An 18,808-nucleotide genomic window follows, 5' to 3' on the forward strand; every position below is an offset into this window, starting at 1 on the left:
ATGCTACCGTCAGTGCCCACCTCTGCCGGTTCGCGTTGGACAATGCCGGAAAACGAGAGGGGGGGCGGGAAGCAGAGCAAAGCGGCTTTCACGTACCTACGGTTCTGCTCGGAGACCGCAGAGAGTCGCGTCCATTAGCCGTCGCGCCTTTGTCAACCCCCTCCCTACTATCAGTTCGAACCGGCCGATACCCCGGCTCTTCGCCGCACCTGGACGGCGAGGATATTATCGCGGCTGGCGTGGTAGAGGAGACGGAAGATAGCCGGGGGTCAACGGAAGTAGTCTCCCCGACCATCGATACGAAACGTCTGGAACTACTGAGAAGTGTTCCCCCTGCGTGCATGATAAAATTACCTACTCATGTTGGCTATGCCCGTGGTTGGGGTATGGATGGGCTAGAGTTGGTGTTACTGCTAGCTCTTGTATACGGAGAGAAAAGGAAAGGAAAGCCGGGGAAAGAGGTATACATATACTACCATATGAATAAGGTGCCGCAAATAGGGAGATCCGGTGCGTTGTTACCGAGTTAGACGCAAGACTGTTATCCTGTTTACGGATAGATATTAACATGTAAACAGTGCTCACGCTATTCGTGCTTACTCCTATGCTATGCGTGTATGAAATACCTTCATGTTTTCGAATATGCAGATGAAGCAACCCCCTTCCCCGGCTCGCGTGTCGACCTGGCCCATTTCGTCGTTATACAAATAAGGAGCTGACAACAACGTCCCAGAATTCCTCAATAGTTGGTATTCTACCGCGCGGGAGCCACCGGTTGAGAACCATGTCTCCTAGACGGAAATCACCTACCTCGTTATTCTCGAGGTATGCTCTTTCGGCATCAGATAGCTCGCGCATCTCGGTTTTCCTCCATCTTCGCTCTGCCTCCTCCTTTGCTTGTCGAAGAATTTCTTCAATATTTTCAGCCTCCCATAGATTACACTTATCACACTCTCTACACCGCCGTCCGTCGCCCTCGGGTCGGAAATGTTGACAGAAATGCTGATACCCCTCATTCTCTCCACCAATGTCCTTACGGCAGACGTAGCACATCTTGTAGCCGCAGGGACAGGTCAATTTGTTGCACCCGGCTGTCTTGACGAACGACGTGTTGCAGCGGGGGCATACGCGTTTAATAGCCATCGACATTGCTTGCTCGACCTGTGTGCGCAGAGCGATAAGAGATGATTCGTGGCAAACATGAACATCCACCCATGCTTTCGAGCATGATATGCAAGACGGACGACCGCAGGATGGGTTCTGGCAATGAAATTTCAAGCCACGGCGGCGACGCTGGTACCGGCCGAGCGCCTCGTTGATTTGCCGGTATACCCTCTCCCTAAATGACCTATTCAGATACAGAATGGTATAGGCTAGTGCTAGTATTATTATGGGTAAGGTCAGCGGTAAGAGGAGCAAGGTAATCAACGCGAGAAGAATGTTGGCGAGACTCCTGGACCGTAGCTTTAGCCGCGACGCGTTCGTCGGCAAGTATAAATCGTCGACCTCTGCGTAAGTGCAGAACGGACACCGAATCAGGGATAAACCGCTGGACAGGAGGCTATGCTCTGCCAGGCGCTGATCGAGCTTGCGTAGGATCTCGTCCCCGTTCTTCCCCCCGCTCATGGCCCGACACATGTGCTCCGATGATATGCAACCTTGACACTCCACCGATGCGACAGCAGGACACCGGAGGGTGCCCGTGTCTTTGTCGATGCTACGATGCCAACCTTGGCCAAAGACGGCCTCGGTAATAGAGTGTCGGACGCAATTGAAGCAGACCATATGTCCCTCGGCGCTGCAGGCGGTGAATTCCTCGAAGACGCCGTCCGAATAGCAGCAGTTGCACTCGTATGTTGCTTCACAGGCTTCGGCTTCCTCAGTATGCAAGGACATGGCTAAGACGTAGTCGCGTTCCTCCCTCGCAAGCTTCTCGCGTTGCTGCAATGGCACGATCAACTCCTCGAATAACTCTCTGTCCAACTCCGGACTGCCTGTGGGTTTCAGGGTCGGTCTCGAGGGTCCGTCGTCGAAAGGCTTCCATATAATAAGGGGGTGCGTTTCCGCCTCAGCAGAGGTGACAGGTTTACGACGGAAGAACAGAGAGGATATGGTAAACTTCCACGACTTGGACGATAGGTCTACTAGAGTCGGTCGGGCGTCAAGATAAGAGTGGTTGAATTCGGACAAGACAGCGTCGATGACGGATTTAGACAAGCCCTTGAATTCCTGCAACGCTAGGGATCGCACCGCGTTCCTGTACTCTGTTGTTCTGAAGGCCTCGGTGCGCGAGACGAGGGTATTCGAAGCGGGACCGTCCTGATCGGCCGCTCTCCGCCGGCCCTTGACAAATTCGCCAGGATTCTTGAGCAGCTTGTCAGTGATGATGAATAGCCGGGATTCTTCGGAAAAGGACGCGAGCATTTCCCTGAACACTTCGACTTGGACGTCGGGGAAGAGCGAGGCGAGGATTTCTAGGTTTTGGTTTAGGTCGAGCACATCTTGGGACGGCTGGGTAACGGGTTGGAGCTGTGACTCGTCCGCAAGATATTCAGACGAGGAGCCATCGAGAGCTCGGGGTCGCGAGGGCGAGACGTCGGGAGAGTGTGTAGATACCTTGGACCTATGCGATCTGGAGGAACCCCTCCTCCTCGATGGGGCACTCAGCAATCCTGATAGGAACATATTTCAGGCCGGGTCAGGAGAAGTGAGATGGGCGAGGTAGGTATAGCATGGTACCTAGATGGTAAGCTATCGTCAGTGTTGATTGGGCGTGCAAGCGTGAGCATCTGGGGCGCGAATTAATCCGGAATAGGAGGGCTGACTGGGGTATATTCGTTGGCATCCGTCCGTCCCTGATCACACGGATAGATTTATTTATAGGTCTGGGATTGGTGGGCGACTGGGCGGGAGAGGGCGTCGTGGGGAGGAAGCTAACAGCATGTATATGTATATATCGGAGAGGAAGGAGGGGAAAACGAAGAAGAAATGGAAGAAGCAGAAGGAGGCAACGCCTGAGGCAAAGAGACGAAAGAGGACGAGGTGTCAAAATGAAGCGATCTAGTTCACATAACGCGTAGGATGACAAGGCGAGCGAGCGGGATATCCGCAAAGGACGGGGGGGTGATAAATACTATGTACCTAAGTACAGATATGGATAAGGAGGGTTATACTTACCATAGGGACGCGCCATTATATCCAGCGGGGGCGACCCTGCGCAGGCGCACCCGGGAATTAATGTGCCACAAAGCCATCGGTAGTATATAACAATCCATAAGAGTCGTCTGAATCAATGAGCACAGGCTCAGTGGTCTAGTGGTAGGATTCACGCTTCGGGTAAAGCCAATCCCAGAAAATGGGAGAAGTTGTGTGAGGTCCCGGGTTCAATCCCCGGCTGAGCCCGAATGATTGCAGCTTTTTTATGTCCTAGCGGACAATAGCTAGAGAATAAATGCGCTGTGTTCCTCTGCCCTTTCGGCTGCCTCACCCAATTGCCGAACCCTTCAACACCCGTCCGCCTCTCGTCTTAGGCTACAGCGTTGATCTCAGTATTTCTTTTGTATTTGGTTGGTCGGGTTTCTCGAGCGCATGCTCTTCAAATAACGACTATGGTCATAATATAATCTTTTTGCGCCTTGCTTCTCTAAGATTATACGCTAGAATGGGTGTGCGGAAGATAACGTGTAAGAAAATGTATTGCGACATTGTCAGTAGTTTCTGAAAAGCCGTTCAGTTTGGAAGGGTCCACTAGTATCCCAACACAATCTTTATCTGCTTCCTTAGAAATATGTAGACTTGAGAAAAATAAAGTCCAGGAAGCAGAGAGAAATAGACGGGCTGGCTGGCTTGAGGATTTACAATTTGAGCTTGCTGTTGCGCGTACACGACACCGACCACCCGCGTCGGATTTGTTGGGTGTAATAATGCCAGCTTCAACAAAAAGGTATAGGTATACTTGTAAGGCCGGGAGGGGAGGGGAGGGGAGGGGACCGGGATCTCCCTGTACTACGTAGGTCAAGGTAGCTTCATCCATCTGGCCTGTCGTAGAATGTAAACCGGCTGGCTCTCTGCATATGCAATCACCGCAGAGGCTGCCTACCTACGTCTTCTGTTTCTGGTCCTCCTGCTCGCTGTCCCCCACACCGACGATGACCACCGCAGACTTCTCCGACTGGTCTGTCTCCTCCGGCCTCGTCTCCTTGGGGTGGTTGCCCTGCGTCCCCAGTCGGATGAAAGGGGATACTAGGAGGCTCGTTGCCGCAAACGCTACCGATACCTGAAAGGTTCTCGTGAACTTCAGCATTGGATCAGCCGTGCCTTCTGCGGTCTGCTGAACAGTGCTGAAGACGGCCGTCGAAATTCCCATCACGACGGTGTTAGACAACCGGATCACGACGTTAAAGATCCCTCCCGCTAGGGACTGCTGGTGCTTAGGCAGCGATTGCATCACATACATCTAATGCCGGTTAGATGGAAGTCGTTTGGAGGAGTTTAGTTACTAAAGTACAACTCACGTTGGCAACATTAAATTGGAAGTCCGCCCCTGCAACGTTGAGGACAAGTGCAGGGAACATGAAGGCCCAGTAGCTACTCTCCTGCTTCATGAAGGAGAGCAATAAGCTAGCACCGACATAGCACGCAGCACCGAAGACCATAATGCCAGTGTTATTGATACGATGCAGTATCCGACCCGCGATGATATTCCAGAGCAGCCCCGCAATGGCCATCGGGAGGAGGCGCACGGCGACCATGAGGGTGGTCAGACCCTGAATTTCCTGCAGGAAGAAGGCAACCCAGAAGCCACTCGCCGTAAAGCTCATGGTGCCGAGAAGAATGACGCCGATTATCTAGGAGAATTAGTATCGCGGTTATAATTTTCTTTGGGAGCGCAGGGTCGTTTACAAGACTGAAATTCCGGTCCTTCCAGATGTATGGAGGCATTAGGGGGGTCGAAAATGACCTCTCCCACACCACAAAAAAGATCAATATAGCGACGCCAACGACAAGCAACGCGATGACGGTCGCCCAATTCCAACCCATCTCAGGACCTAGACTGGCTTCGATCAATACTTGAACCGTATCAACAAGAGCGACGACGATAACTTACGTTAGGCCCGCAGTGAACATGCCCGTCCCGGCAACCGTCAGCATCGTGCCTACATAATCAAAGTGCTTCAAGCTATTCAGCCGCTCCCGAAACGGAGCCCGGTCAAAATTCTCTACATTCGGGACGGCCCAGATGGCATGGACGGTGAGGACGGCCCAGATGATGCACAGCATGATGAACGCCGCGCGCCAACTGGAAAGCTCGGTCGCGATACCGCAGAGGATGGTGCCAAAAACGAAGCCGAGCGGGTTGCCTGCGCTGAAGGCTGAAAAGGCCATGTTCTTCCGTTTCGACGGCGTCGCATAGGCAGCGCCCAGTATCCCGATGGCCGGAGGCACTACCATGGCGGAACAGGCGCCGAGGATGCCGCAGACCACCAGCATCCAGAGCGGGTTCTGGGCAAACGCGACCAGTAGCACAAACGCGCTGAAGGATCCCATGCCCGTGACGAACATGGCCTTCCGGCCTAGGAGGTCCGCCAGCTGCCCCAGCCCGAGCTGGAGTGCCCCGGCTACAAGCCTAGATTTGCATATTAGCGCCGGCGAGGCGGGGAGACCATGAGCCTACTACGCGGTCTACACGTACGACGTCGAAGCGCTGATCCATGCTATCTCGCCCTGGGTCATGCCCAGATCGCGCGAGACGGGGACCGTGATGATTAGGGCGACGCCCGACAGAAACGAGGTCGTGGCGGTCGCGACGGTCGCCTGAAAAACGAAGGAGATCTCTTGAAAGGTGTTCTTGAAGCATTCCGGGCGATCCCCGAAGTGCGATGCAGCCTTCTGAAGTGTCGGCAACCCATGTTCCGCGTCGTCATTCGCAGCCGGCCCCCCCTCGGCAGAAATCGCGGCTTGGTGCGGCGCTGCCCTTGTCTTGCTGGCTTTGGGCTGCTCCGGCGGCGCCTCGGCGATCTCGGAGAGCTGGTCCGACGGCATCCCCACGGTCATCGCCTCCAAGACGACGACAAGGAACTTCCCAAGTGACTTGTCCGCTACGCAGCACGTAAACAATGCCCGTATAATCGAGGGGTCTCTCGCGCCCAAGCCTCGGATAGCTGCTCGACTGTGCTTTAAACCCCGGCGTAAAAATTAGCAGTACCAACTGTTGAAGGCCACCGTCTTGGCAATATGTATTTTTGCACAGTTGTGCCACCCATGAACGACGCGGTAAGGCGAAATATGCCCCGGGGTCCGAGTCGCCACTAGGTAATAATAATATATGGTGTGATTGGACCCCGGTAATGGTGAGCCATCCGATATTTCAATCTTTATCGGATACGTACATATCATGTACTACATAGGTACATAGACACAATCGTTGACGCCGCACAACATGTTAGCGAGGTGTTCCGTTATCGGGCTGGGGACGAGCAGCAATTCTGGAGAAATTCCAGCAAACATTGGTAAACGTCGAATACATCATTGAAATGTTCAGCTAGTGCCAACTATTTGTTCGCACACAGTATGCTCAGCTCGTCCGAGCACTACCACACACCTCACAATGCTAGCCAAAGAGATATATCAAGTTACATCTTGTTGCTACCGTTGTTTGTTCGGTAGATCGCTAAATCGGGGTGCCCGACTTCTGGATGGAGATAATTCCATCCATCTCCGTCTCGGGACGCCACGCGAAGCTTCAATGAGCCTCCTCGATTCGCATGGGCCGTATGTCGGCATTTCACTGTCGTAGTTTCGACCGCTCTCTTTTCTCGACCTTCCCTTATGTCCGAGGGCTCCTGAGGAAACCGACTACGCCGCCACAGTAGCTCACTAGACTGTCCAACCTTCCGCACTCATCCGCCTGGCACCTCTTCCACTCCCCAAGCGCGTGCTTGAGGGCGTCGCTTTGTAGGATTAGATCGAAGTGCAGCCGTAGGAAGACGGTCATCCACGCCTGTGTCAGCTCGTAGTCGCGGCGTGTCATGAGGCGGCTGGTAAGTGCGCGGATGAAGTGGAGAAGCTCATTCGAGTCGTCGCTATCCCCGGGCGTAAGGGACCGCAACTCGAGATCAGCCGTAGCCGGGGCAAGAGATTTCAGATATTCGATGAATTCGTCAACTATAGAGGGTTAGTTCACGAGTGGTCAAGCACCCAAAAGCAGCTGATGGCTCTTACAATTACCACCAACGGCCCCTGCTTGTAGTTTGCGTGTGAATGCTTGCTCCACTCTGTTGCGGTCGAAGCGGACGATCCTCGATTGACCCTGATCCTCATCACTTTTTCTCTGGACCAATTCCTGGTTTGGCGCTCCGGCGCTGACCGTCGACGGCAAAAAAAAGGGGGCCTTTTCTGGGGCTTTGGGTGGCTCCATCGGTTTATTCCTCGTCTTGATTAGATCGAGGTGCAGAAGTGTCTGCCATCTGCTTCGTGGAACCAAACTCAGAGTCATCATGTCGCTGCTGAGCTGGTCTACGTCGGGCGGCGCAACGTCGTCTTCGTTTCTCTCTGACCCCATATCCTCGAAGGCCACCTCTATGAGCCCTCGACCCCCCTCTCCTGATGCTGTCGGTCCCGATACCTGCTGGACTGCATCTTCGGATATTTGCCGGGTTGACACATGAGCGAACAGCGCTTTGTTGGTCCAAATGTCGACGCCGAACTTTCCCTCAGAAGCCGTAGCGAGATACTCACCTGTTGCCGAGATGGCCAACGCAGTGCAAGGCTTCTCTAGGCGGATGACATCGATAAGGTGGCCCGTCGGGAGATCCCAAACGCGTATCATAGTATCTCGAGAAGCTGCTATTATCCAGCGACCATCACTCGAGAACGCGAAATCATTGATCTTGTCCCGGCATCCCCAAAATTCTCGTATCGTCTGTTTCGTTTCGATGTCAACAACCCGGATAGAGTTGTCATCACACGAGAAAGCCATCAGGTCGTTTGCGGCATGATAACGAGAGCCTGTGACCCCTGTCGTCGGAACCCAGCTGATTTCCTCAAGCAGATTTCCCGTTAGAAACTCCCAGAATTTCACCTTGCCATCTAGCGAGCAGCTGATCACGTTACTATTCATGGAGTCGACAACAATGCCGGTCACGGCCTGTGTATGCTTTCCGGTGCCAGGCGCGAACCCGGTAGTAGAACGGGCGTGAAGCTGCGCCACCGTGTCTGCCTGTCTTAATTGTTGCATCTTGACCCTCCTGGCCTGCGCTGGCGTGAGTTTTGACGGAAATCGTTGGCGGTGTAGCCCCGACTGTAGGTTGAACATGTCGATGGATCCTCCAACCGATCCTACGACCGCGAAGGTTCCGCACATGCTCATGGCAACGGCGGACACGTTCGCACTGTCGCCGGTTTGGAACGCCCACCTTCCAGCTCTCTTCCGGCCCCAAAACCAAGTGCGAACGAATGGATCGTCCTTATGTGCTGTCACCACGCTCTCCCAACCGGTCCTGCCGCTGATTTCAGCATCCACGGGTTGCCTCTGATTTTGAGATTTTTGCCACAACATCTGCTTGCCAGGCAAAGCACCGATCCCACCATCGCGATTCAACGAGCACGCTATACAGGTAATTTCTGGTGCCTTTAAGTCATCGAGGGTGGTTGTCGGACCGCGACCCGGGGCGTTATTCGCAAGAATGCCGTACTTCTTGGCCTTTTTGCGAATATTACCTTGACTTAACTCTGTGCTCTGGCCATCCCGGCGAAGACTCCAACCCCAGAGACTTCGATCTCTGCCGCCACTAAGAAGCCATTTATTGCCTGCTTCAGCGCCCCCGAAGTTGGAAGGCAAAAAGTGCAAGCATGTGACCGGTGCCGCATGACCACTTCTGCTGTGTAGAATTCGTGGGATTGGCGAAAAGGGCGTCTCATCAAATATCCACGTCTTCAAGGAGTTATCCCTACCGCTGGTTATAATGACTGGCTGGCCGATAAGGAATTCGATCTTGCTCACTCCTCCCCGAACTGAGGCTCCCTCTTGTGTTGGAGGGTAATGGGCACTTCGAAGGACACTCGTAATCCTGCTGCCTCTATTGAGGTCCCAGAATGTGACATCGCCACTCGACTGCGTCGCGGTGGCCATGACCCCATCTCTACGCCCATCCTGGCCGGCTCCAAAACCGTCGGTCCGAAATGTTATGCTCGTCACAGGCGCGTCCTCGGCGCCCGCCTTCACCTGAAGCGCCCTCTTGTCCGTGAGTACATTGTGGATGACCAGTGAGCCGTTCGCATACGAGATTGCCATTAACGAGAGTGCCGGGGTTGGCTGCATGCAAGTGACAGCACCAGACTTAGTAGACGGCGGTAAAATCGTGTAAATCAGCTTGCCCGTGGAGATGTTCCGGATCTCAACCCATCCATCTCGGCGGCCAGCGAATATTTTGTTCAAGTACGTCGGCATGGTACATATACCACCAGTTAGTTCGTTGCCATCCTTATTGGAAGTCATGGTAGTGATCGTCGTGTAATGCTCTAGCGTCGCCGTTTTCCACACATCTATCCTCGTCAGGCAGCACGCAACAATCCAGGAACCGAAAACGAGGATTTGCTTTATGGGCTCTTGGAGATCGGGTGGCAGTTCTAACTCGGCGAACTTCCTAGCCCCGCGAAAGACCCAGACGCCCTGGGCATTCCCCTCGCGTGGGTCGCCCCAGGCCGCAAAGGTCTTTTGTTTCGAGGCACATGTTGCGGTGATGGCACATGGCGTCTGCGGTTGGGTCACGAAGATGAGGTTGAGACCGCGTTTGAGATCGTAAGTCTGAAGCGATCGGCCGGTGGACGTGGTGATTTGGAAGGAGACATTTCCCACGGGAACCGACGCGAAGGGCACGTTAGTGGGAGAGACGAGGCCAATAGTCTAACATAACAGACTGTGTTAGATCTGGATTATCATTGCTATGGCCCTAAAACGTACCCGATAGGGAGCAAAGACCCTGGACTGCGATGCGGAAGATTTGGGTTTCGTGACGGAGCTGAGCTTCTGACGCTTAGCCAAAGGGCCGTCATGATCTGAATGGGACATCGCAACAAATCGTTGCTCAAATTCGAATTGGCAACTAGATTCCTAGATCGATTTGCATGATTATGGATTGCGCTGCTGGAGTATTTCTATAATACGTCGGAGTCGTAGCGTAACCAACTTTCTTCCAGTTGGCAAGCATTTTTAGTAGTTAAACGAGGATATACACAGGAAAAGTTCTTCTAGTATATTGGATTCCTTTATTCCGATAGCATCCTAATCATATCGTAATAATTATTAAGTAAATAACTATATTCTATAATTTTTATTTATATATAACTTCATAAAACTACTATTATTACTTTACATTAAATTATAACAATTCTTATTAAATATTAAATATTTAAATTTATTATTAAAAACTTTTTTATATAATATAATAAGTATCTTTTTTATAATTATCTCATAGTATGTAATTATAGTATGTAAGATTATTTTAAATATATATATAAGTTAGTTATGTATATATAAAGCTTAGAAGTAAAGCTATTAGAAGAATTTATAAAAATAAAAATATTATATATTTTCCTCCTCTATAGTGTACCATGTTGCGGATTACAGGTACCTTGCTGATTTACCCACCTTAGTTAGGTACTTATGCTACTCATCTTCCCTCACCTTTCGGGTACATCAGGCACCTATCTACAGGTCCCTAACTGACCTGCGTACAGGCACTTTCTACATGTGCATTATTCAACAGCTCTAAAATGTCTCCTTAGAGATTGTGCCTTTGCGGTATTCAGCAAGCCGTAAGGCGGCGAGACCGCATTCATATCCTCTTAATAGGTATTAACTCTCACAGGCTTGATAAGGACCGCTGTTGATACAGTGCCGTTATTCTCTGCGTATACATCGCGATGTTCCATAGGGTCACCACCCCACTCGACGCCACACCCTCCCAATCCCTCAATTACTGTCTGATTCGCTGTCCAACCCTGGCTGTCCGGCATTCAGCAACAATGGCTGGGTCGAAGATAAGCCCATGTTCTGGCATGTGGTTAATGATGTGCCATCGTGAGGCACCGTTTAATACCCTATTTTATGCTTAACTTGATGTCCCATCATCTGCCTGTATGTGTGTGTAACTCCCAACTACCTAATAAGTCGGAGGGGGGTTGAAAAGAACGTCAGGAATCGAGAAACTAAATCCCATACTCTTTTCCCTCCAAAGACACTCGCCTTCTTCTACGGAAACGTTCTAGGCATATAAAGCAGTTTATGAATTCTGTCCTAGTGCTTGGTTGGCAAATCGAGCGTGTCCTTACATATGTACAGAGGTCCCGGCTCCCTTTTTTATTTTTATTTTTTTTATAACATGACCTACCTTATTGTTGTTGCTGTCTACTTGCCCCGGTCCCTCAGTGGCCCGTTTGCCCGCCACGTATTGCCAGGTCGCAGATGCAAACTGTCGAATTCTACCTGTAATGATGCTCTCAAGATGTATCCCTGACGCTTCCAAATTCCGTATCCGTGACCCACCTCCAGCTCTGGTGGCAAAGACTAGTCGATGAAAATTAATCGGGCCCGGGTGACTACCTCTGGTTCTCTCATTGCCACCTCGACTTAGAGCTGACAACGTGCAAAGTTCCGGTGCTTTCTACAGACGGCAAGACGGATCGACAGGTTTCCCGGGGAATTGAGGTGTCAGCGGTTGATCACCCAGATTTATAGTCGATCTCGAGCACCCGAAGGTCGATTGCGTGCCACCCCTGGTCCGGGACGGTATCGCGCCCGAGGGTGAACAATACCTACCTACCTTTGCCGCCCGCTCGACACCTACCTGCCTTTATGAAGCTCGGTCACCTTAACCACCTCCGTACATGTTCTCGTAGTACCTGCGATGGTAGCGTTTGACATCGGACGCGTAACTGAGTAGGTATGTTTACATACCTGTAACGGCTTAGCTACACGCCCTCTCGCTGGCCTCGTACATACCTCCTACCTCCTACCGCCTACCTACCTACCTATCTACCTCAGGTTCCTAGCCTGCCCGCTATCTCTCGCATTACCTCGGCACCGGCTTCACACGGCGGGGTCTCGTACATGCAGGTAATAAGTTGAACCCTGATAGTTGAACCCTGATATGCGTGTTACTTAGGCTACGTCACTAAACCCTAGATAGAAACTTCGTCCCAGGCTAGCACACACACCGTCAGATACCCGCGACTCAAGCGACCTAGGCGAACTTGGGTGACTCGGCAGGTCGCAGATTATTATATCTAGGTATAGGTACGCCCGAGGAACAGACCACCTTACCTCAGCACCCTACCTCATACAAAGAGTCAGGTTGAAGCACCCCTACGTCAAGTCCAGTGGGAGAGGTCGGCAAGAATGGAGACTACAGGTGCGATAGACGGTGCTGAGAATCCCACAAACCTTACTGCCTCTTCCGCTCCCGCCAACTCCACCGTTCCTATGCTAGCGAGACCTCCATCGTCGGCCTCGTGGTCCGTGTCTCAGTCCCGCGCCCGCTCTCCGTCGTCCGTAGCCAGCAGCATCGCCAGCTCGATTGCAAGCGGGAAAGGCCGGCATGCCGAGCCCGGCACCACTGATGTGTCCATAGAACCTGCGAGCTTGTCTATGCCTCCTCCCTCGAGGTCGTTGATGCCGCTTCATCCTCCGTCGCCCTCGTACAATATGTACGACTCGTCCGGTTCCGAGGCGCGGAATGAACACTACCCTTCTAGTATTACCGGCACCCCTATCGCTACTTCTACTCCTACCGCGAATGGCGAACTCGCAGTCAAGGGAATCGACAATACTCCAAAGCTCCTGCCCGGCCACCCCCCAGTGGAACCGACTTCACACGGCCACCTGCCCGAACCTAGTACGAATCTCCTTTCATCCTCCTCGGAGAACGAGGCTGGGAAGCGGATCTCGGTCTCGTCTGCGTTCTCTTTGGCATCTACTCGCGGAGGCCCCAACAACCAGAGCTCTACCACATCCACTGCCGGGTCCGATAACGGCAGTGTCCCGCCGGGCATCATGGCTTCCGGAAAAGGCGTGGGCGTGGCACCGGGACAGTCCGAGCCTGGTGTATCGGCCGTGACGGTTACCACGTCTTCCAGCTCAAATGCCCTGAATAGTGTCGATGGTCCACAGTTGACGCCGCGGGATAGTTATTATACTAACCCTCTGGATCTCGTCAAACGGACTCCCGCGCCCACATCCAACCCTGGCTCTCGATCACAGGTGGCTAGATCCCGGAGTAGGGCTAAGCGCCGCTTCAGCGGGAGCACTGCCAATAGCAGTCATAGTCCTAGTAGCGACCGTGGTCCTCAAAGTAGAGACAAGGATGAGATCAGGCCAGCCCCATGGGGGATCATCGGCGTTTGCGCCCTGGATTCCAAAGCCAGGAGCAAGCCAAGCAGGAACATTCTAAATAGATTGATCACAAACCGCGAGTTTGACGTGGTTGTGTTCGGGGATAAGACGATTCTTGATGAAGGTACAGCGAGCTGCCGCTTATGACGCTTACCGGGCACTATGACGGTTGCTAACAGTTACGCAGAGGTAGAGAATTGGCCGATATGTGACTACTTGATTTCCTTTTACTCAGATGGGTTCCCCTTGGACAAGGCAATCTCCTATGTCAAAGCCCGGAAACCGTTCTGTGTCAACGACCTGCCGATGCAAAAAATACTCTGGGACAGACGAGTCTGCTTGCGAATGCTCGACAAAATTAGCGTACCTACCCCCAAGCGAGTCGAAGTGAATCGAGATGGCGGGCCGAGCGTGCTGACACCGGATGTGGCGAAACATATAAAAGATGTTAGCGGTATCACTGTGGAGCCATACGGACCGGAAAACTACCGTTTCCCTCGCAAGGTAGAGTTGCTCGATGACGACGATATCCTCAGTGTGGACGGCGCGTTATTAAAGAAGCCATTTGTTGAAAAGCCGACCAGCGGCGAGGATCACAACATCATCATTTATTTTCCCAAATCTGCCGGCGGAGGCGCCCGCAAACTCTTTAGAAAAATCGGCAACAAGAGCTCGGAACTTGTCAAGGATCTCGTCGTCCCTCGTGCCATCACCGAACCGGAAGGCAGTTTCATATACGAGAAATTCATGCAGGTCGACAATGCGGAAGATGTGAAAGCCTACACCGTAGGGCCACAGTATTGTCATGCCGAAACGAGAAAGTCGCCCGTCGTAGACGGCATCGTCCGGCGCAACACCCACGGGAAAGAAATTCGCTACGTCACCTCTCTATGCCCAGAGGAGAAGGAGATTGCGACCAAAATCGCCAACACATTCGGTCAACGTGTCTGTGGCTTCGATTTACTTCGGGCTGGGGGCAAGAGCTATGTCATAGATGTCAATGGCTGGAGCTTCGTTAAAGACAATGACACATACTATGACCACTGTGCTAGCATATTGAAGGATATCTTCGTTAAGGAGAAGATACGCCGTGGCGGTCCAACACCGCCTATGCCATCCCCTACCATTTCTGATATCGGCGATCCTCTAGCTCGGGCTCTACTAGCCAGTAAAGAGAGAGACTTACAGGCTGCCACACGGAACCCAAGCCAGACGAAGCTTGTAGGAGCTGGTAGTACGCTGTTGCCCGAGGAGAGTAAAGAAGTGAGCAAGGATGAGCATAGCGCAGGTAGCACGTCGGCCCCCAAGCCTGATCTGGGGATCGCGGGAATCGCGGCGAGGCTGCAAACTAGCATCATCGGGCCCATGGCCTACCTCACCAGCGGTTCCGCATCGAGTAGTTTGCCAGCTACCGCCCCACCGACTCTCCCAACCACTCCTTCAGGGGCAACAGACGACAAGATTGATGATCAGTTGGAACAACCGACGCCGCCCCCGCCCCCGCCGAAACACTCTTGGAAACTCAAGGGCATGGTTTCCGTCATTCGTCACGCCGACCGTACTCCAAAGCAAAAGTACAAGTTCACCTTCCACACCCAACCATTCATCGATCTCCTAAAAGGCCACCAAGAAGAAGTCCTCTTGATCGGAGAGCCAGCCTTGGCTAGTGTTCTTGATGCTGTCGATCTGGCCCTGAGGGCTGGCGAAGAAGACCGAAACAAGCTGAAGTCCCTTCGCAACGTGTTGGTTAAGAAAGGGGGCTGGGCAGGCACAAAGGTTCAAATCAAGCCCATGTTTCGTAAGAAGAAAACGCCCGAAATAACCCCTGGGTCAACTCCTAACATCACAGGGGACGTCAAAACGGAGTCCGAAATTTCGGATCTTTCGCTCAGGGACCAGAGAAAAGCGAAAGACCAGGGAGGGCTCTCCCGCGCAAAAGAACAGCTAGGGGCTAAGGACGGCCAGGACAGATATGAAGGTGCCGAAACCAGTGCGTCCGATGGTGAAAATCAACCAACCTGGCAACCGCGACGCCAAGACTCTATGTCAGGGGTTACGATGTCCAAATTCACGGCGGCCGATAACAGTTTCGTTCTCGACAAGCTACAGCTCATCGTCAAATGGGGAGGAGAACCGACCCATTCCGCTCGCTACCAAGCGCAGGAATTGGCACAAAATATGCGGAACGATTACCTCCTGTTGAACCGCGATATCCTGGATCAGGTTCACGTCTTTAGTAGTTCCGAGAGAAGGGTTACTACTAGCGCACAGATCTGGGCTGCGTCATTTGTTGATAAAAACGATATTCCGGAGGACTTCATCACCATACGGAAGGACCTCCTCGATGACTCCAATGCAGCAAAAGACGAGATGGACAAAGTGAAGAAGAAGTTGAAAGGATTGCTACGCGAGGGGAACGAGCGGCCACCTCAGTTCGCCTGGCCTGAAGGCATGCCCGAACCCTCCGAGGTACAGACGCGAGTCGTACAGCTGATGAACTTCCACCGTCGTGTAATGCAATATAATTATAGCAAACTGTATAGTGGTGCTGTGAACTCCCTCAACGCTATCAACTCTCCTCCTGGCCTGGAGAAGGCCCACGGCGAGGGATCCGGCGCATCGCCTTCTCCGTCACTTTCCCAAGCAAACGCCGTCAACAACATCCAGCCCCGTTGGTGCTGTGGCGAAGATGCGGAATTATTCCGCGAGCGGTGGGAGAAGCTCTTTGCAGAGTTCTGGGACCACGAGAAAGTTGATCCCAGCAAGATATCGGAATTGTACGACACGATGAAATTCGATGCCCTACACAACCGCCAATTTCTAGAGTGGGTTTTCACGCCCCCAAGGCATATGTTAGAAGAGGAGTTTGGCATAACAATTAATCGCGAGAGCAAAGCAACGCCCAAGCAATCTGAGGACGGCGGAGGGGCAGCAGGCGACAAGCCCGACGATAGCCAAACTCCGGATTCGCTATCCGGGGAGAAACTTGACAAGCTAGATCGGCTGGAGAGGGTAGACAAGGCTGAGAAGCCAGAGGCCCAGAAGGCCGTGAGGCGAATCTTCCGGAGGCGGTCGTGGATGAAGCATCCCAGCGAAGTCGATAAACCCGCCGAATATTTCCACTTAGCCAAGGGTAATAGTCGGACAAAAGCAAAGACAGACGAATGCTTCGAGCCTCTTCGGGAGCTCTACCAGTTAGCGAAGGTGTTGTTCGATTTCATCTGCCCGCAGGAATACGGCATTTCGGATAGCGAGAAGGTAGGCCGGGCCGTAAATTCTCTGGAGGAGACAAGGCCGACACTAACGTGATATCGTAGCTCGAAATCGGACTTCTAACATCTCTGCCCCTACTTAAGGAGATCGTCCAGGATCTTGAAGAGATGCAGGCCTCGGACGATGCTCAATCATTCTTCTATTTCACCAAGGAGTCGCATATTTACACATTGCTGAACTGCATCCTCGAGGGTGGCATCGAAACCAAGATTAATCGAAGAACGATTCCCGAGCTCGACTATCTTTCGCAGATATGTTTCGAGTTGTACGAGTCTGAGAACAAGGCACCCGTGGACACGTCTCCTGCCAACCAGCCCTCGTTCAGTTACAGCATTCGGGTCACGATCAGTCCCGGCTGCCATATCTTCGACCCGTTAGACATCCAACTAGATAGCAAGCACTGCATAGGGTGTGCACCGCGAAGAAGCCTGACACCCCATGGAGACTGGAAGAAAGTTATCGAGACTCTTAGAGCCAAGTTCCATCAGTAAGTGGCCTGCCAGCGTAGTACCGAGGTTGTGGCACAACATACTACGAATCATCGTGATTCTCCAGATATGGATCGCTGATTCGACAACCAATAGGGTCAAATTACCCAAGACGTTTCTCGCGGTAAACCTCTCGGACGCCTTCACGTTCCAGGAGAAGGAGCGCCAAAACTCCGAAGCGGATTGCCTAGAGAAAGATTCGGTGAGCAATGAAACCGGCGGCGTCGAAATGAAAAATGACCAGCTGGAAATCTCCTCGCCGTCGAAACCCGATCACCGTGACCACACCGAAGAGACCATTGATGAAAAATCTCTTCCACCTCCTATTGTAACGGCTAATACGGTAGCTCTGCCTCCGGCCGCAGACGCATCGGGAATAACGGCCTCCGAATCGGATGATTGCAGGGCACGCGCCCCTAACCAACAGCAGTGATGGCTCTTGTCAGGATGATGGTCTGCATGGGCGGCACGGAATCCGGATAAGGAGCCGGTGGATTAAAGTAGATATGTTTATGCTACCCATAGGGAGCATCCGGACGCTTCCTGTCTTGTTTTGCTTTCTCCCGTCTGCCAGGTAGGCGGTGAGAAAATCTCATAATAAAGCCGGGGTTGTTGAGGGAGTAAGATGGACGCGCATTACGCACAGCAAGAGATCGAGAAAGGAAGTGGTTTCTGACCTAAGAGTCACAACATGCGCGCACAGTAGGGAGGGGTCTGGTGGCTCTACTCATCTTGTATGAGCAGTCAGGGAAACGTCAACGTCACTGCTACACACCCAAATAACACCTCAGCGGCGAGTCTCTTATATGATGCTTCGTACGTCGGGGACTCGCCCACCCTCGCCAGCACTTAAAAAAATGACGTATCCCTATGTGGCGCATCGTGGGCGCTATGCAGATAACAAACCCGTTGCTATTGAGATCAGGATAGCGGCATCGAGTCCACGTGGACTGTTTAGGGGAGGGAGGCCAGGGGGTAGGGAGAGGGGAGGAAATGTGTTGCGTGCGCCTGTCAGCATGATAGATGATAGGCTCGACATTGTGTGACAGGTCGACGAATCTCACCCGTCGAGGCCTTCCAACCCTACCTCGCCTTCTCACTCGAAGATTCCACACACCGATCGCCGATGCGAGATGGCCCCTATCTGGGTTGTCTACACGTATGTGAAATGCAGTGTAATGCGTATGGTTGTACGGGGAGCTGCCCCTTTTCTCTCCTCTCACCTCGAAACCCGGTTGACGCGTTACTTATCATGATGCATGTATGTACGCCCTACTGATCCTGACTGGGCAGTCCTTTCGCCGTTCTCCCTCGAGTTTCCTTGATTTGCTCCCTTCTTTGTCTCTTTTGGTTTCCCACGGTCCCCCCTCCCCCCTTCACCGCCGGAAGGAAGAGTGACGAATGGGAAGAAAAAAAAACCTCCATTTACTGTTGGTTGACACCATGCCCCTTCGTATTTCCTTTATCGAGAAGAATTTTATTTCTCACTGTGATCTTAGTACGACTTTGGATTTCGGTTCTTTTTTCTTTTCTCTTTTGTTGCTGGGGCCATCCTTCCATTTCATTCTTTTCTTCTGTACATGGGTGGACAGATAGGCTGGCGGAGGATTGTATGTGTTAACAACTCTCCCCCCCCCCTATCTGTCCGTCGGCTATT

The 18,808-nt window shown here is 52.4% G+C and overlaps 4 protein-coding genes and 1 non-coding gene across 5 annotated transcripts; 2 read left to right on the forward strand and 3 right to left on the reverse strand.

Moving 5' to 3' along the window:
- Positions 1–510: 510 nt before the first annotated feature.
- On the reverse strand, positions 511–2,846 carry GGS23DRAFT_545551 (uncharacterized protein). The gene is made up of 3 exons (XM_051514984.1): positions 2,826–2,846; positions 2,617–2,739; positions 511–2,364 (listed from the first exon to the last, which is right to left on the reverse strand). Exons 2-3 carry the CDS (start codon positions 2,683–2,685, stop codon positions 700–702), a joined length of 1,734 nt encoding a protein of 577 aa, XP_051377155.1. The 5' UTR covers positions 2,686–2,739; positions 2,826–2,846; the 3' UTR covers positions 511–699.
- A 455-nt stretch (positions 2,847–3,301) lies between these two features.
- On the forward strand, positions 3,302–3,402 carry GGS23DRAFT_t3. Its single transcript has one exon. It is a non-coding gene; the product is annotated as a tRNA-Pro (tRNA).
- Positions 3,403–3,610: 208 nt separating this feature from the next.
- GGS23DRAFT_545555 (MFS general substrate transporter) lies at positions 3,611–6,305 on the reverse strand. The gene is made up of 5 exons (XM_051514985.1): positions 5,693–6,305; positions 5,108–5,626; positions 4,903–5,053; positions 4,515–4,847; positions 3,611–4,456 (listed from the first exon to the last, which is right to left on the reverse strand). The coding sequence occupies exons 1-5, from the start codon at positions 6,052–6,054 to the stop codon at positions 4,100–4,102; spliced, it is 1,722 nt and encodes a 573-aa protein (XP_051377156.1). The 5' UTR covers positions 6,055–6,305; the 3' UTR covers positions 3,611–4,099.
- On the reverse strand, positions 6,306–10,253 carry GGS23DRAFT_545558 (WD domain-containing protein). Its single transcript, XM_051514986.1, has 3 exons — positions 9,962–10,253; positions 7,222–9,904; positions 6,306–7,164 (listed from the first exon to the last, which is right to left on the reverse strand). The coding sequence occupies exons 1-3, from the start codon at positions 10,067–10,069 to the stop codon at positions 6,827–6,829; spliced, it is 3,129 nt and encodes a 1,042-aa protein (XP_051377157.1). The 5' UTR covers positions 10,070–10,253; the 3' UTR covers positions 6,306–6,826.
- Positions 10,254–12,481: 2,228 nt separating this feature from the next.
- On the forward strand, positions 12,482–17,584 carry GGS23DRAFT_602229 (histidine phosphatase superfamily-domain-containing protein; the record flags this gene model as incomplete). Its single annotated transcript, XM_051519300.1, has 4 exons — positions 12,482–13,514; positions 13,578–16,648; positions 16,708–17,150; positions 17,248–17,584. The coding sequence occupies 4 exons, from the start codon at positions 12,482–12,484 to the stop codon at positions 17,582–17,584; spliced, it is 4,884 nt and encodes a 1,627-aa protein (XP_051377158.1).
- Between the last annotated feature and the right edge of the window lie 1,224 nt (positions 17,585–18,808).

This window comes from Durotheca rogersii (assembly GCF_024521655.1).
Source record: "Durotheca rogersii strain YMJ 92031201 chromosome Unknown GGS23scaffold_1, whole genome shotgun sequence".
Classification (NCBI taxonomy): domain Eukaryota; kingdom Fungi; phylum Ascomycota; class Sordariomycetes; order Xylariales; family Xylariaceae; genus Durotheca; species Durotheca rogersii.

Bases quoted from the DNA above. Each gene is read 5' to 3' on its own strand.
- GGS23DRAFT_545551 (XM_051514984.1), bottom strand. From the start codon at position 2,685: ATGTTCCTATCAGGATTGCTGAGTGCCCCATCGAGGAGGAGGGGTTCC. The intron at 2,365-2,616 runs GTATCTACACAC...AAGCTGCTCAAG, and splicing joins CCAGATCGCATAGGTCCAAG to AATCCTGGCGAATTTGTCAA.
- GGS23DRAFT_545555 (XM_051514985.1), bottom strand. From the start codon at position 6,054: ATGACCGTGGGGATGCCGTCGGACCAGCTCTCCGAGATCGCCGAGGCG. The intron at 5,054-5,107 runs GTAAGTTATCGT...GATCGAAGCCAG, and splicing joins ATGTTCACTGCGGGCCTAAC to TCTAGGTCCTGAGATGGGTT. The intron at 4,848-4,902 runs GTAAACGACCCT...TAATTCTCCTAG, and splicing joins AGGACCGGAATTTCAGTCTT to ATAATCGGCGTCATTCTTCT.
- GGS23DRAFT_545558 (XM_051514986.1), bottom strand. From the start codon at position 10,069: ATGTCCCATTCAGATCATGACGGCCCTTTGGCTAAGCGTCAGAAGCTC. The intron at 9,905-9,961 runs GTACGTTTTAGG...CTGTTATGTTAG, and splicing joins GGGTCTTTGCTCCCTATCGG to ACTATTGGCCTCGTCTCTCC. The intron at 7,165-7,221 runs GTAAGAGCCATC...AACCCTCTATAG, and splicing joins AGGGGCCGTTGGTGGTAATT to TTGACGAATTCATCGAATAT.